Source organism: Petromyzon marinus, chromosome 8, assembly GCF_048934315.1.
Source record: "Petromyzon marinus isolate PM22_M1 ecotype Great Lakes invasive population chromosome 8, UKy_Petmar_22M1.pri1.0, whole genome shotgun sequence".
Classification (NCBI taxonomy): domain Eukaryota; kingdom Metazoa; phylum Chordata; class Hyperoartia; order Petromyzontiformes; family Petromyzontidae; genus Petromyzon; species Petromyzon marinus.
Window position 1 is genome coordinate 4,680,033 of NC_133674.1, and position 17,816 is coordinate 4,697,848.

Sequence of the window (17,816 nt, forward strand, 5' to 3'; positions counted from 1 at the left end):
AACGCCTACGTCTTAAAATAAAATCTCAGTGTCCGTCATCCGGGAATATACTTGGTTTTCAAGTGGAGAGTCGATGGGAGTCCAATAGTCAATGGATGCACAAAAAAGCATCGTATTAAAGTTGATGTTTTACTTTATTTGTCTGCAGTTCACTTCTGATAGTGAAATACTTCAATCGGATCTCCCCTATCTCTGTTTCCCCCTGCGCATAACTGCTTGCCTCAGCGTATCCAATAAATATGCTTGCAGTTTCCCTAAAGTAGCTTGAGATGCAGTTTCGTTTCGATGCCATGTAAATTCCCATTGTATGCTTATTGTATCCGATTGCCATGTAAAGGACACTCTTTGTAGACCCCGTATAAACATGTGCCACCTAGTGTAGATTAAGACTTCTATTGAAGGGACTTCAAAGGTAGATCTGGAGCTGTTCTCTGACACAGGGTGATGCACTGCTATCTGCAAGAGTACCGAATGGAAATGTCTGCATCTCAAGGCATGGCGTCGATAGCACAATTTGAATATAAACGGAGAAAAAAAAAGCTACAATTATTATTCACAAAAGAGAAAATACCACGTTGCAGGGACAGATAGGCTCCATATATTTGTCCATGTCATTTTCCTGGGCGAGTCTCTGTAAGAAATGTCTTATCTGCAGTATAGTAAACATAATTGTTGTTATACATTTGTATATACCGTCATTCATGCAAAATTTCATCTCACAACGCTGTGAGATGTTTGTATGTTGAACTTCTTTCGCACCGTACGGAGGCAACTGCGCTAATCTGAGGTGCGGATGCAAAAATACAAATGCAACCGTAATACAATTAATATACGTTTGCTGCCTGATGAGCATGGCCTGCTGCGGATGAGTTCTATGTGCATGACCATTGTGTTGTAATCGCCAGAAAAACATGAAAAGGCATTTAATTGGAAAGATGGCAACATCTGGAATTCAATTCACACCCCAGGAATTGAACTGGCTAATGTGAGTGATAAGCATGCTCACGTCTTTGTGCAATTCATTCAGGTTTTCTGGTCTGATGTATGCAATCCATCTGTATGAACTGTCCATTGATTGAGCTTATGATATTAACTCTGAAATTCGCATAAAACGCTTGTACGGGTGTATTTTTTTTTCGTCACACACAAAGCCCACTATGCCTTTGCGATATTTGATTGTGCGAGTGTAAATTAATCATGTGCTTGTCAGAAGAAGATAAAAAAAAAGCTGTGAATGCACCATCACACTTTTTTTTCCATTTCGCATCTTCTTCCCACGTGCGGCTCGATCGATCGTGATACCTGCAAACACTCGCACGTCGCTCTAACTCAGTGAGGATGAGTCAAGGGCGGGAGAAAACCAGCACGGGTAAAACGCGAACATCCCTCCCTTCCCTCCCTGCGTCACCCACACCCCACAGCCCCCTTCCAACTGGATTCGCTTCTGGTCCCGATGTCTGCGCTGATGCAAAAGCCGGGGACCCATGTCCGAAACGGGGTCCTCTCATCGCCGGTCCATATCCATGCATGATTCTGCCCGGGACCACTCAGATGTTCCTGGAGGCCTGGTGCAGAATACCATGTGGGCCCCCTTTATTAGAAACAACAAACAGGCCTGTTATGAGGCCTTCTTTTGGTGTGAGGCCTGGGCTAAATTCCCCCTTTTTGCCCCCACCTCTGGGAGTCCTGGTTGAGCCTCCAATCTCTCGGACGGGCGGGGGGGGGGTAAGATGTCTTCTGTAGGTCCCCTAGTAACCGACATCAGCACGCCCTTCTCTGATGGTCAAGCCTCCCCACAAGAGCTTGAAACCTGCAGAGCTACCGCGCGGTCAGGAGTGTGGAGTTGCTCACCTATTTGGATGTTTAAATACACCAGAGTCCAGTTATCGGTTGCATAAAAGCACCAGCTAGTGATGATTTTGTCATTCTAAACAGTCTGAAGTTGAGGGGAAAACTCACTTGAGGTTTTGTTAATTTATTTATGTAATTGTCCACTCGGCCCCCATTGGTGTCTCAACGCAGCGGATGGCACTGCTGCGCTTGGACAATGCAGCGTGCTCTCCCTATGCCGGGCCCAGTCTCGATGCTCGAGACCATTATTGTCTTTGTAGTTTATTGCAGCAAAACATGTTTTAAACCAGTGTGTGCCATCTTCATTAATGTCCAATTGCCACTCCGCTGATGGTGATGCGCCCCTCTTCCCCTGCCTGCGGCTTGCTCCACCTGTCGCTCTCCTCTTCCCAGACCGCACGGAGCTCCAGCTTATGATGGCGGTTCGGCCAACCAGGCGCAAGTGGCCACGGCCTCTGTGCAGGCGTCTAAAAGGTACTGGCGGCACGAACGTGTCATGGGGGGCCATTGGGGCCGTAACCTATGACGCTGTCCTTCCAAAGGTGCGGTCCTGCAATCGCTCATGGCACGACCGGCAGAAGGGTCTCTACGAGAGCAAACTCTCGTAGTGGCATTTGGTCTACTCTTCCACGTTAACCAGACTATTGGAAACGGTATTAGTGACCATGCTTTACCCCACCTGGCTGGTTCTGCCAATCAACTCAATAACTCTGAAAAAGAAGCTAATTGCTCAGTGGGCTTTACCTGGTAAAATAAAAAAATAGTTTGGTTTTGCTTGTGATTTGCTTACCTTTTCTATACTTTGCACTCCGAACGTAGGTGCTGACCTTAGTAGGCGCTTGCTAACAGCGCTTGTCCCACCAGTAAATGAGAAAAAAACACTATTATCTTTGCATTAGTGTATAATTCATATTCTCTATTACTGATGTTAGGAGTGCAATTTGGGAGTAAAAAAAATACATATGCTCTGTCTCTGTACATATAAGTACTGCTATGTTTGTAAATGAGTCCACTGCATACACTATCAAGTGCATCAGTGAAGTTTACCTACACGCATTTATTATGTAACACACGTGTGTAACACATGAATGGGGAAGACAAAAGTGCATTGCATGTCAGGAGCTTATTGCTTGACGCTTGAATGTTCCCTGCTTTCATTCTGATTGTCGTGACCCATCCTTACATGAGCGTTTCTGCTTGACCTATGTGCCCCACGCCACTCTCTCTCTCTCTCCTATCTTCAGCTCACCTCTGCCTTTCACCTCAAAGCTCCAGCCGCTTCCAAAGGCGCCAAATGCAAGCGCGCAGGCATCTGCTGCGCTGTCTGCCGCTTTGTCCTCTAGGTCTGCCTTCACTTTTCTAAACTAAACTAAACTATTTTTTTTTATTTTACCAGGTAAGGCCCCACTGAGCAACATAGCTTTTTCAGAAGCGACCTGGCCAGAAAGATAGCTCAACGAAGTGGATTATGATGTGGAAACTTAAAGCAGCCAAATAATCTTGAGCGCATGTTTCTAAATATGGAGGGGAAAACCCGGACGAGCCGGAGAAAAATCCACGTGACCACAGGGAGAGAAACACACAAACTCCAAATATACAGGCATCAGGGTCGGAACCGCGACATCCTGCATAGCAGGCAAGGGAGTGAACATCTTGCCACAGCGGCACCCCAATAATACAGAATTACATGTGCAACCGTTTTCATTTTCCTTGTCCAGACCCCCAGAGCATCATTTCATCATGGAGCAGGGGCAATCCCTTGGTGGTGATGTGGGGACTCCTGGCATAGTGCTGCCACATTCAGTCGCTAGGCTGAGATGCTGCTATGAGCTCTTTAACATATTCTGGAGTTAAGTTAGATTTTAATTAACCTGTGAGTTGTTAACATAAATATCACAAGTTGCCCCTTCAGCGACAATATGGAGGTTTGAAAATTGGTCAGTAATCATGATCCACGGTTAAAGTAGATTTTTCTGTGGTTCATTCCAATCACTAATGATTGCCAAAATAATATACCAAAATGTGCTTTTCTGCCCTTTCTAATAAATTCAGTCCAAACCCGAGATTTGAAATATTTAAATGTATTCAGCAATTCAAATATATAGAACATTTTGCAATTGACCCCTTTAGATAGTCAAATCCAGTTCTGTTGACTACAAACCCTGGTCGCGTGGTTTATTGTCGTTAGTCAAACAGTACAAGCGGTATCTCAGGAAGTAGCAGGTGGCAACACCGTGATTAATTTCCGATTGTCTTGTGAGTCAACAAATTTCACTCCCTGGTTTCTCTCTTTAATTACACTGCCACACAGCTGTTCCTCTCATGGGTCAAAATCTCACATTTTTCATGTCATAAATAGGGGCGGTCTGCAGTGGCGCGCGCCAATAAGCCAGCAACTCTTCAGCAAGGGTTGGTGGATGAGGATGATTTCTGTGGACACAACTCAACGTGCAGTGCTACGAGGTGGCCAGGAGATGTCAGTGTAGTAAATTAATTGGTGATTTATCTCAATGGATAAAAAATATCTATTTCATCACGTGTAGATTTTCTCCCAGGTATTTTAGTTGTCACCACCATGCAAAGTTTCTATGAAGGGAAGTGGCCAAACTTCCCTATGGAGGATCCTCCTATATAACAGTTTCGACACTCAATGATATTTTTCGAGAGTACTGCTTTGTATACATATTCTGCTTTTCTCCGAGCCCTAAACCATGCTGTTTGTCTGCCACTGACGTCAACGTAATTTTTCTTGGAAGATGCATGGGTGAAACAATTAATCATGTTGAAGTGATCAGAACGGAACCATCGTGCAGCACCTTTAAAAATACACGGCATTGCTAAGCGTAGACACCGTGGTTGGAATGGAATTTCGGAGCAGTCTCTTTTAACTAAAGTCACGTAAATCCGCTCAACAAACGCCCCGCTGGACTTTGCCTTGGCATGCACCGCTTGCAGCCAGCCCTACACGGCTTTAAAATTCACCGCACCCATCACACATTCCACCGAGACATACATATGTCATGACACTCTACTTTGGCCAAGCAGGATACGATTTAACCATCGAACACAGCGTATACTCATACTAGCACATGGCATCGCTTGTCAGTGAGACATATAACTTTTAAGCTAAAGCACACTTTTGGTATCAGAAAAAAAATCCGAACTTTTTATGGCCTTTAGAGACCAGTAAAACATTTGATTCATGCTCACTGCATTCCCATTACAATTCCTGTTGTTTATGGTAATTTTCTCAGAAATTATGTGGTACTCATTTCTCCTCTTTTTCTGCAAGTGCATTATTCCTCGCTGACGACTGTGTAAATTGGGGATCTAGTCTGTCTGGCAGGAGGCCACACGCCGTAAGATGTATCCTGCCTGGGCTGGGTATGAGGCATGTATTTACTCGTAACTACTCTTGCTTCTCCATGACTCCACGCTTGCAGCTCCTCTTTCCAGCAGAGCGTCTCTACCTCCTCTTATGCCTACTCAGCCTCCTCTGCTGCCTCCAAGCAAATTAGGTACTGTGAAACCTTGGATTGCGAGTAACTTGCCAACGGGGTGACTCTTCTGTCTACTTAAGGCCATTTATATGGTGCAGAAATTTCAGATTGATGATGACTGTGACTCTTCATGATTGAGTTCAACTTTCCAACCTGTTCTATGAGTTTAACAATGCTTCCTTTTTTTGTTAAACCGAAATACATTTCATAACACTGACTGTGGGCATTTAAATACAGTACACTGTTGTGTTCCGACTTACAAACTGTTCGACTTACGAACGGGCCTCAGGAATGGAACCCTTTCGTAAGTCGGGGACTGCTCATACTTGGATATAAATAACCTGTTCTCTGTGCCTATTCATCATTTTCATTTTGTTGTGCATTCAGTAGCTGTGCCAGGTAAACATACTCTGCTGTGTAATGAAAAGTAACATTCAGTACCAATGTGCCGAAATAAGCACGTGTTTAATCAGTGTGCACTGCTTGCTATGACACGTAACTCTGAAACACTGGGGTCATTAAAAATATATATAGATCAAAAAGTGAAAAGTGTACTAAGAAATACTGAGAAACAGAGGAATGCATGGATTTGAGAACATATGCAGGTTAATGACATCACCCAAACTAAAGTATTAAGAAAACTGAGCAGGGCTTGACCAGGATGCACCACGGGCAAGAAGTGACAACGGTCAAAAATAACAACGGAGTGGCTACCAAGATATGGAACTCGTCAAAGAGGACGTCCTCCAAGGCAATGGAGCAATGAACTCAGTTCACACGCTGGTGCTGGATGGATTGTTCCATCGTAGGACTGTGAGAGATAGTGACAACACGGGGAGGCCTTCATCCATCAGTGGAGAGAACATGGTAGCTGCTGATGATAACCGATCTCTTTACCAGACCATCTGACTCGTTAAATCAGAGGTGGTGTCTTCCCGCATTTGTCATTACGTGCTGCCTACCTTTAACCACAGCTGTTAGTAATACAAATTAACATAGCATCTTTAGTATTTACAGTCTTAATGAAAGTCACATTTGGCCAACTGTGACCTCGACTCAACGTGAAAACTCGGTGCTGGAGTATAGAAGCGTGCGACCACGTCCGTCTCCGTTACGTCACAGCCGAGTGTGAATCTTCACGGCGCGCCGACCCGCTCAATAGATAAAGGCAATTTGCAGTCGAAACGTCCTGGCTGTGTCTCCGTCGGCCGCAGTTCCCACGCGCTGCACTCTGGACCCCCACCCACCGTGGGCCACAGCCCCAGACCCAACGTGGTGACAACGGCAACGATCCGGCCCAACCAGCCAGCGCCAGGTGCCGCTCGAAACCTCTCGCTCCAACGTGCTTCTCACTCTTAATGTGTGGAGGCTATGCTACGTGCTCATTGTGTATTATGCCGAGTGTGGGTTACGTGGTGTACTTTACATTATATTAAGTACTGTGTGTGGGTTATGTGGTGCACTCTGCACTATATGAAGTACTTTGTGTAGGTTATGTGGTGTACTCTGTGGGTTATGTGGTGTACTCTGTATTATATGAAGTACTTTGTGTGGGTTACGTGGTGTACTATGGATTATCTGGTATACTCTTGGTTATGAAGAGGAGTTGGAGAATGGTTCCAGCACTTCTTTATTTCTCCAACGCACAGCAACACTCGTTCCAAAACCAACCCCAAACACACGTCCCACAGCCCCTTTTAACCCTTCCATCTCTGCCCTCGCTCCCAATACACATCCACATCGGGCACGCCTGGTCCGAGTGACGTCACTACCCTTTAACCCCTGACCCCTGTCCAGCGCATTCCCACACGTGTGATTGGTGCGTGTTATAGTGAGAGCGGAGATGTCGTGTCTGCGTGGTGCGTGTGCGTGAGGGTGGCTTGCCAATCCCTTACATTTATATGAAGTACTTTGTGTGGGTTATGTGGTAAACTCGATGTGGGTTATGTGGTATACATATTCTTTGGGTCTTTCGGTAAAGTCACATAAATAGGTTCAAAGAAAATAACAAAAAAATGTTTTTATAAAGGTAAACTGTTTATAAAGGTTTGAAATGGTTATGGCTTAAACTGGTTGATAATGTCCTTCCAATGATTCCACGAAATTGATTTCTCTAAGACGAAGGTACTTTGCAAACCTACTGGCTTTCAACAAAGATTCGTTCATGAAGCCATCCACATATATAGACACAGACACAATTTCAATCAAGAAGATGGGTATAAACTGAGCAATCATGGGAAGGACGTTATCAACCAGTTGAAGTCATAACTGGCTGTGATGTTCCCATTCTACCACCTTCTGATGTTAGTTGTTATTTTCGGCTCTCTGATTTTACATTAACAGGTAAAATTTCTCACCCTAACACAGCCACCTCGCTCACCTCGCTCAAGGTTTTTTCTTTGCGATCTTCCAATGAACATGCTAATTTCTAACATTCACATGCTAATATCTTACAGTAACATGCTAATCTCTCACATTAACATGCCAATCTCTCACATTAACACGCTAATCCCTCACATTAACATGCTAATCTCTCACATTAACATGTTAATCTCTCACATTAACATCGCCACCTCAGGGCACCCGTCGTGGAGACCTCTCAACGATCTCACATTATCATGCTAATTTTTACTGGGCAGCCCTTTGATTGGTGGGAAAACCCACCACCGTCGCGGTCACTGCCCGCCACTTACATTACCATTGGCTGCTGACATTTGGGCTACGCCCATTTCAAACCTTTATAAACAGTTTACCTATAGAAGCTAACCCCCTCTTCCTGATGACGAACGCTTGTGTTGTGATCGAAACATCGTAGTTTTATTATTTTTTATTTTCTTTGAACCTATCTACGTGATCCATACTCGTTGGTTCTATTTGGTAAAGTCACGTAGGTAAAAATAAAATAACAAAAAATCACGACGTTTCGGCCACAACACAAGTGGCCTTCATCAGGTGAAGGGACTGGACTGTCCAGAGGACAGCGTTGGAGTGAAGACAGCAAGCCCAGGTCGCGTCCTTTAAGCTGTGTGGAAGGAAACAAAAAACGCCTTGACAAAGGAATTAGCATAAAATGATGTACTGGACCGGCACGGTGGGGGGGGGGGGGAGAGGGGGGGGAGTTTACATAATGTTGGTGTGAAGGGAAATAAGCTGCTGTGAAAGTATGGAATACCACTACTTGAATACATATACTGTACCATTGAAAATTAGTTTAATGTTTGGTTTGATTTAGAACATCTTTCCAATGATTGCTTAATTTGAAACCATCCTCTCGGTTGAAATTGTGTCTGTATTTGTAAATCTGAATTGCCTCGTGGACAAATCTCTGATACAAACCCGTGGGTTTGCAGAGAACCTTGGTATCGGAGAAAACTATATCGTGATCACCCACAGCGTTGTAACAGTGATCAGCTACGGCAGAAGAATTCGTTCTGCCGTGTTTCAAATCTGATTTGTGCTTTCACAGCAGCTTATTTCCCTTAACACCAACATTATGCAAACTCCCCCCCCTCTCCTCCCCCACCGTGCCGGTCCAATACATCATTTTATGCTAATTCCTTTGCCAAGGCGTTTTTTGTTTCCTCCCACACAGCTTAAAGGACGCGACCTGGGCTTGCTGTCTTCACTCCAACGCTGTCCTCTGGACAGTCCAGTCCCTTCACCTGATGAAGGCCACTTGTGTTGTGGCCAAAACGTCGTGATTTTTTATTTTATTTTTACCTACGTGACTTTACCGAAAGACCCAAAGAATATGAATTCCTGCAGTCACGAAAGCTTTAAGTCAAGATTTATGTGGTATACTCGGTGTGGGTTATGTGGTATACTCGGTAGGTTATGCAGTGTACCTTGTGTCGATGAGTTGGAGTATTCTCTGATGTGGTGCCTCATCACAGTGGTAACGTGCCACTTGCCCCTACTTGCCACTCTCTCAAATCCGCTTCAGGACATGTCAACAGCAGCATCACCATCAATCTGCCGAGCACCGAGGCCACTCCCTCCGGTGGGCCCGCTAGCCGCCCCCCGTGGGTCACCGATGATCAGTTTGCGCAGAAGTACACGGCGGATCGCAGCACCACGACGATCTCCAAGTCGGTGGGACCGGCCAGCGGCGGCGGTGGCGGCGGTCAGGGATATGGTGCGCCAGCGCAGCATGGGCCGCCAGCGCCGCCGTTCGCGCCGGCGAAGCGTGGGCCGGTTGCCCCATCCTCGGCTCCTATCCACGCCGTCGCTCCGGGCCCAGGCTACGGGCAGGCCGTCTCGCCAAGCCGCGGCAAGGTGCAGTGGGCGCAGCACTGCCAGCCCAGCCAACGCACACCCATGTGCGGCCAGTGCAATCAAATCATCCGGTGAGTCGCCCCGTGGTTTTGTTTTGTGTCGGTGGAGGTTCCACTGTTGTCGCTCCCCCACAGATGAAGCTCTGTCTCTCCCTCTACACTGCGTGCTGCTCACTCCCCACCGCTGTCTTTCCATCCAGTTACAGTTTGGGTTTCTCAGTCTAATGTCAACCCGAGGTAACCAGGTTGCCCCAGGGTCAAAACACTGAGGTAACCATGATTACATTGGCTTTTCAAGCACAGTAAGTCGATGGACATAACCCCAGTCACGAAAGATTGAATTAAAAGTACAACGTTAATTTTCACATTTGCTTAATTTTGCGAGATTAGGGTGTTCCGTGTGGATCAGGGGCCATTTGGAGTTGTTTTGTGATATAATCTTTCGCAGGTAGTTCTCCAACCAACATGGATGCCTCACGAGAGTTCCAAATGCACACGTTATCTCACGAAATGATACCAATCACACAATTTGAATACAATTATGAGAATGACTAAAAAAGACCAATATCAAGCATAAGTTACCATTTGTGGATTTCAGCCAGGTCTGTCCTTATCAGTCACCCCAAAAGTATTTCTGCACCTGCAGAGTGTATCCGGTATACCTCTCTTGGCATGGCTGTGGTTGCCAACAGTCACATGCCACCTACTCCAGTATGGCAGCGCCCCGGGAAATATTCGGCGAAACATTAAACCATAGTTTACACAGTTTCAGAATTTCCCCCCCCCCACCTCCTCGCCTTCTCCCCGGGAGCCGCCGCGTGCCCCTGCGTGTTGTGCGTGTCCTGGCACCCCTCAGCGGCCCTTTTCTGGTGGCGCTGGGCAAATCGTGGCATCCGGCCGAGTTCAACTGCGCCCAGTGCCACACCACGCTGACTGAGACCGGCTTCGTGGAGGAGCAGGGAAACGTGTACTGTGAGACCTGCTACGAGAAGTACTTTGCTCCGGATTGCGCCAAGTGCCGCAAGAAGATCATGGGGGTTAGTGCGTGCGTGTGTGTGGGAGGTTGAAGAGAAACCTTTCATCGGGTGGTGCTCAGCAGCATAATAAACAAATAAGCCATGTAGATTCAATGCAAGATGAACATATCCTACATGTATGATATGACCAAGTAAATGAATAAACAGATATTTTTGTATGAATCTGATGTGTAGATTCAGTATAAAATGACCATACCCGAGCTGTAAGATATGTCCATTTCGTATTTATTTATTTATAAGGCAGCTCCCGACTTACAAACGGGTTCCTTTCCTGAGACCCGTTCGTAAGTCCAACAAGTCGTAAGTCAGAACACAACAATGTACTGTATTTAAATGCCCATATGGTCAGTGTTCTAAAATATGTTACGATTCAACAAAAAAAGGAAGCATTGTTAAACTCATAAATAAGAACAAATATTGTACATATGTATGTAAAACTGTGATATATACTTTTTAGTAAACAAAAGAAAGTTATAAGAAAATGTAAAAAAAAAGTTTTAATTTCACTTAACTAGAATCCTGATGCTGCCTTGCTTGTCAAAAGGGGTGCAATAAGTGCCCATAATTGCGCACACACACACACATGGGGGCTCACCCGCACGTGCACATACACACATGTGCATGCACACACAATCACTTTCACACACAAAACAAAGGCCAGATATCCCCCGTATAGCTTGAACAGACTGTTGGGGCAAGTGCTGTTAGCAAGAACCTTTGAAGGCTAGAACGGCACACGAGGGGATGGGTAGCCAGCACCACGCCCGGCCGCCTTTGTCTCCTGCACCAGGTACTCAATTTGAGGCTGAGTTTACCTAAGGGAGGCCCAGGGTGGGTTGAGATAATCGTAACTGGTCTTGGCCTTGAGCGGAAATCGAACTCCGGTCGCCGGGTTCGTAAGGCAGCGTACTAACCACTACACTGCCACTCCACCCACACGTACACTCACTTTCACACACCCACACACTCACTTTTGCACACAACATGTGCACAAGTGCACACATTCATACGAACACTCACTGATAGCGCAATGCTGGGACTCATTACTTCTCGCGGCAGATTGCTCTGCTGAACAAAATAGTTCCGCAGTTCAGTTCGCAAGTGCGAGTTTGCATTCGCACGACGGATGGTTAAAACATAAGTATCTCATGGAATTCTAGATTTAAAGCTTTCGTGACTGCTAGGATCCATACTCTTTGGTTCTATTTGGTAAAGTCACGTAGGTGAAAATAATACCCAATAGAACCAAAGAGTATATCTCATGGAAGCTCGTTAGTATGTGCGGATATTCGTAAGTCAGGCATTCGTAAGTCAGAGACTGCCTGTATAGTGCATATTATTCATATGTACATGGGGTGAATGAAAAGTCGCTGACCCGGTGTATAAAGCAATAACCCACCATCCATTCCATGGTAGAATGAGTGATATATTGTGTTTATCGACAATATCATCGACCATGTTCTCGCACTACTGTTTGTCGGCTTCCCCACATCGTTGCGATCCCCCGTAGTTCTGCGATACCACAACCCGTCTCACTCCTGTACACGAGCTGATCTCATTTCCTCCGTCGAATTTCAGTCTTTCACTGGGCGACACGTTCATGACTGCTGCACGTTCTGCTCTCGCTTGTGCCCTCTGGCTGCAGGAGATCATGCACGCCCTGAGGCAGACGTGGCACACCACCTGCTTTGTGTGTGCATCCTGTGGCAAGCCCTTTGGAAACAGCCTCTTCCACATGGAGGACGGCGAGCCTTACTGCGAGAAAGGTACCCCACTCCTCACCGTTGTGCGGAACTTGCATTCAAGCGACCACGCGACACTGTTGGACCGACTTGTCCCGATCCTCCTTTCCACATGAGTGCTGGCCAATTCTGATACTTGTCCATTATGCATTTTTCAATAAATGGGTGCAGTGTGTATCAGTACTGGGAGTATTGTTGTAGATACCTGGTGTCACTAAATACACCTGCAGCTTGGCTTGTTCTTGTTTTCCCAGCCCGGTGTAACTTTCCCTGTGGTGCTCTGTGTGTGTTCACAGACTACGTGGTGCTGTTTAGCACCAAGTGCCATGGTTGTGACTTTCCCGTTGAGGCTGGAGACAAATTCATCGAGGCCCTTGGCCATACTTGGCACGATACCTGCTTCATCTGCGCTGTGAGTGTCATATTCTATTTGTTGATGTTATTCTTGAGGATTGGTGGATCACGCAAATTCATGAAACTCCCTACCCGTGGACATCAAGGTTGCCTATCTGTACAGGGATCAAGTGTTACCCCCTTGCTCGCGTAGGTTTTATCCGGGCACTCTGGTTTCCTCCCACATGTATAAATAAACATTAATGGAGTTGACCAAACATCCAAATATAGGACCACAGCTTGGCCAATTGTTGGATCTAATCCTGTCAACAAAATCCATAAAAACGCATGTCAAAAATGTTATAAATTGATTTGCATTTTAATGAGGGAAATAAGTATTTGACCTCTCAATCAGAAAGATTTCTGGCTCCCAGGTGTCTTTTATACAGGTAACGAGCTGAGATTGGGAGCACACTCTTAAAGGGAGTGCTTCTAATCTCAGCTTGTTACCTGTATAAAAGACACCTGTCCACAGAAGCAATCAATCAATCAGATTTCAAACTCTCCACCATGGCCAAGACCAAAGAGCTCTCCAAAGATGTCAGCGACAAGATTGTAGGCCTACACAAGGCTGAAATGGGCTACAAGACCATTGCCAAGCAGCTTGGTGAGAAGGTGCGATTATTCGCAAATGGAAGAAACACAAAAGAACTGTCAATCTCCCTCGGCCTGGGGCTCCATGCAAGATCTCACCTCGTGGAGTTGCAATGATCATGAGAATGGTGAGGAATCAGCCGAGAATGGTGAGGAATCAGCCGAGAATGGTGAGGAATCAGCCCAGAACTACACGGGAGGATGTTGTCAATGATCTCAAGGCAGCTGGGAACATAGTCACCAAGAAAACAATTGGTAACACTATGCCGTGAAGGACTGAAATCCTGCAGCGCCCGCAAGGTCCCCCTGCTCAAGAAAACACATATACATGCCCGTCTGAAGTTTGCCAATGAACCTCTGAATGATTCAGAGGACAACTGGTTGAAAGTGTTGTGGTCAGATGAGACCAAAATGGAGCTCTTTGGCATCAACTCAACTCTCCGTGTTTGGAGGAGGAATGCTGCCTATGACCCCAAGAACACCATCCCCACCATCAAACATGGAGGTGGAAACAGTATGCTTAGGGGGTGGTTTTTCTGCTAAGGGGACAGGACAACTTCACCGCATCAAAGGGACGATGGACGGGGCCATGTACCGTCAAAGAAGAAGCACATTAAGGTCCTGGAGTGGCCTAGCCAGTCTCCAGACCTTAATCCCATAGAAAATCTGTGGAGGGAGCTGAAGGTTCAAGTTGCCAAACGTCAGCCTCGAAACCTTAATGACTTGGAAAAGATCTGCAAATAGGAGTGGGACAAAATCCCTCCTGAAATACTTATTTTCCTCATTAAAATGCAAATCAATTTACAACATTTTTGGATTTATTGGTTTTTATTCTGTCTCTCACTGTTCAAACGTACAAAATCAGCAGGGGATCAAATACTTTTTTCCCTCACTGTATATATTTAAAAATTTATAGTTCTGATTTTGCACCGTACTTAGCCAACCATGCTAATGGCATGAAAGGCAGTTGATCTTCCCAATTCCAAGGGAGGAGCATTCCATAAATTACAAATATAATAAATTTTCCAACGTGATGTATGTATCCAGGTTGACATTCCATGCTCATATTGAGATGTGACACGCGATACAAGACCTCCATTTAAATATCTCATTCACCAGATGGCATCTCCCGGTACCATTATAGGCAGCCGGCTCTGATTTTCTGACCCAGAGGGGATACAGCCCCCTGCTGTTGGCGGTATCAGTTGCCTTCTGCTGCTGTGTTTGCAGTGGTCAACTGTTCAAAAATAGTCTGGCTTCTATGTGTCGTCTGCTTTCTTTCTCATTCTTGAGTCTTTAACTTCTGCTGCATTTCACTGTGTAGGTGTGTCATGTGAACCTTGAGGGACAGCCCTTCTACTCCAAGAAAGACAAGCCACTCTGCAAGAAACATGCCCATGCCATCAATGTCTAAACCTGGTCACACACACGCTACACTCATACGTGAAAGCATTTGTATCGATTGAGTTTCTGACACATGCTTTTTTGGCATAAAATATCTATGCACTCGTAGATTAATTTTAAAGTGGGACAAAATGCACACAACAATAACTTCTACCAGTGGCGTTAATTTGAAAAAAGCGATTAAAAAAATTCCAAGCATTGGCATTAAAATTAAATCCATTAAAGTTTGAATTCCCTTGCTCATTTAATAAATAAATACCCACATTAGAAAGATAATTATAAGATTTGCATAAATCTTAAACAGCGGTGTGTGCTTACGTTCCAAAAATATCGGGAGTATTTATTTCTTTGTAGGTTTATACACTCCCCTTTGGGCAAAGGTCAGCTAGCCCAGTTTGTACCGTCACTGGTAATGCTCTATATTTAACCCCGTGCACTGGTCTGCGTGGATCACAGGGCTGTTCTCACAAGTCGCCGGGCTCGTGACATGCAGAGAGACGTGGTTTGCTGCGCTGATAGAACGGTGCCTTATTGTGTAAACAATTGGTTCCAAAAATACGCAGTGCACTTGCTGATGCGCTGGTGAACCAACCGGTCAACCCCTCTGTGATTCAGCTGTCAGAGGCGGCGGCAAGGATTTCCAATGGTCTCATTACACCACGGGACGGCATTCATTTACAAATGGATGGCCTAAAATTTAATGCGGCAGCATGATGGATTGTCAGCATGACTGGTCAGTGCAATAGTGACTGTGATGCAGGTGATGGTGGTGCATGCGATAGATATTTTGACGGGATTGGTCCTCACACGGACGATGGTAGTGATGGTGATCATGCCCAAAGTTAGTTTTAACAGGCATGGATGTGGGATAGGAGTCTGGAGAGGTATGTGGGTATCTATGTGGTAGGCAAAGGATATGTTATATCAGTGAGACAAAATAATGTACTGTTTTGCCAGAGGTTCTGACTGGGAAACGGAGTCTATATAGTACGGATTGTGGTGTTTTTCTGATATTCTAATACTGTAATGTTTTGAAAGGGGGCGCTATATTGCAACAATGTGTCAATGTTAAGAAGAGGAGAGCTGTACGTGAAGTAAATGCCAACACAGCACCAGCTTTTGAAAGTGAACGTTTTGTGTACAAGCCAAATCACTGACACTATGCCATGTAGTAATTCTATCTTCATGCATGATAACACTAATTTGAATAAGATATTATGTTTTAAAGTGAATACGTTTTTCCTATGTCAAAAAGGGCTTGAGGGGCACGGTTTGAATAGTAATCGAAATTAGGTTATACAGTATTCTCTGTTGTGTCTAAGGTTATGCAGCAATAGACAAAAGACGAGTCTGTCGAGTAGCCATCCAACTTTTGTGCCTTGAAGATAGATGTTTGTAATACATACATTACATTCAATACAACAATGTAGGTGGACGGAGATGCAGATTTGATGGCTGTCTAGACAAAGCTATGCATGCAGTTGAAATAAAGCTGTACAGTGATACGTTTATTGTGGATCAAATTAAATCCCGGAGGCATAAATCGTGCAGCCAGCAAACGTCACATTCAACAATTGAGCCATGAAAATCAGCTTCAAGTGTTGTTGTGAATCAAGAATACTCGTCTAAGCAGCAGCTTCACTGTAATGTTGATTATTGTTGTTGCCTTGTGCGAAATCCATTAATTGATTGGTTTTGTTCCTGACAATAACAAAAAAAAGCGTTGCAACGTTTCCGATGACTGTGGTTTACATTGGTGTGCACTGAGTTTAAACACGTAGCTTGGCATGCTATTTGTTTTCTCTGAAACAAAATGTTCAGTATTTTTTTTTATATTGCTACGTGGCTTTTATTTCCTTTTTGGACTCTGGTGTAAGGAATTGTGGCTGATTTTGATGAATTCACCAAATTGTGACAGGTGTGTGTGCGAAATGGAAGCTGTTTTTTGCAGGTTTAATAGGCGTGTGCCCATCGCAGACCTGTACTGGGAAAATATCTTAAGAGTAGTTTCTGTTGGTGAAATAGGCGTGCGTGTTTATAGCATTGGGATTTTAGCTGTTGGGCCTGAGATGTTTTAAGTGTCGCCCAATATGTCAACCATACTGTGTTTTTAAACGTACAGTTCATCGTCCCTGAAGAAGGGTAATTGCGTGAAAAGTTATCCAACTATTTTTAGGCACTGCAAGTGAAAGCGGTGTTTTGGCCAGTTTAAAGCATTAAATGTTGAAATAATTTTCACAATATTTAAATTACAGTGACATCGTTATTAGCAATGAGACATACGGTCGTGTTGAGAATTTAATGACAATTTGGACGTTGTTGAGGATTTTTTTAAATACACGTTTTAATTGGTAAAGCTGCACATCCATATCAGACTGCAAATCCAAAGTTGACAATATAGACACTGTATTTTTACAAATTTGCATATACATTGGTATGTAAGCAGTATGGTGCTTAGGGTCATAAGAGTTGTTTTTTCATTCATGTGTTAATTTGCATGTGAAATTGTATGCATGTACAATTTATCTCAATAAAGTTTAGATTTACCATGAGCACGTGTTCCTTTATGTGCATACTTGTTACATTAGCTCTCATAAATCATGTGTCAAGGTTGTGATTTTTACTGGAATTCCGGAACACAGTGACCGGAGGAGAGGCAATGGTTTCGAAAGCTTTGAATCTAGTTTACTCACAATCTGGTTTACTCACAACTCACACTTTACTTCTAATGTATCAACCTTTGGAAGAACGTTAATCAACCAGGGCTATGCGTTAACTGTGTGTTAACCGACCCTCTGTGTTGCATTGCATGACGCTTCTTAATTTTACTAAATTTGCTTTCTCAAACTTTCTATTTTCTTGCTCTAAACCATTGTCTCTCCTCCGGCCACTGTTCCGGAATTCCACACTGCTCCCTCCTTGTCCCCTCGTTTGTCAGCTGGTCTCGCCTTACCAGTCCCGTCTGTGCCCCGGCTCCTCCCCCCTCTCTCTATTTAAGGCCTCGGCACAGATTCGTTGTCC

General features: G+C 44.8%; 1 protein-coding gene across 9 annotated transcripts in view; it reads left to right on the top strand.

Annotated features, from left to right (window-relative positions):
* The window catches only part of LOC116940149 (LIM domain-binding protein 3-like), a 68,172-nt gene extending 50,825 nt beyond the window's left edge, over window positions 1–17,347 (top strand). For 4 of the 9 annotated variants that reach the window (XM_032949454.2, XM_032949460.2, XM_032949455.2 and 1 more), the window contains 10 exons: window positions 1,334–1,369; window positions 2,245–2,325; window positions 3,096–3,194; window positions 5,295–5,369; window positions 6,566–6,666; window positions 9,295–9,697; window positions 10,482–10,662; window positions 12,308–12,428; window positions 12,701–12,816; window positions 14,716–17,347. In XM_032949454.2, the coding sequence (XP_032805345.1) occupies window positions 1,334–1,369; window positions 2,245–2,325; window positions 3,096–3,194; window positions 5,295–5,369; window positions 6,566–6,666; window positions 9,295–9,697; window positions 10,482–10,662; window positions 12,308–12,428; window positions 12,701–12,816; window positions 14,716–14,805 (1,303 nt within the window). In that variant the 3' untranslated portion in view covers window positions 14,806–17,347. The remainder of the gene's footprint in view (window positions 1–1,333; window positions 1,370–2,244; window positions 2,326–3,095; window positions 3,195–5,294; window positions 5,370–6,565; window positions 6,667–9,294; window positions 9,698–10,481; window positions 10,663–12,307; window positions 12,429–12,700; window positions 12,817–14,715) is intronic. The other 5 variants (XM_032949456.2, XM_032949457.2, XM_032949459.2 and 2 more) reach the window with 5 other exon arrangements.
* The last annotated feature ends 469 nt before the right edge of the window (window positions 17,348–17,816 follow it).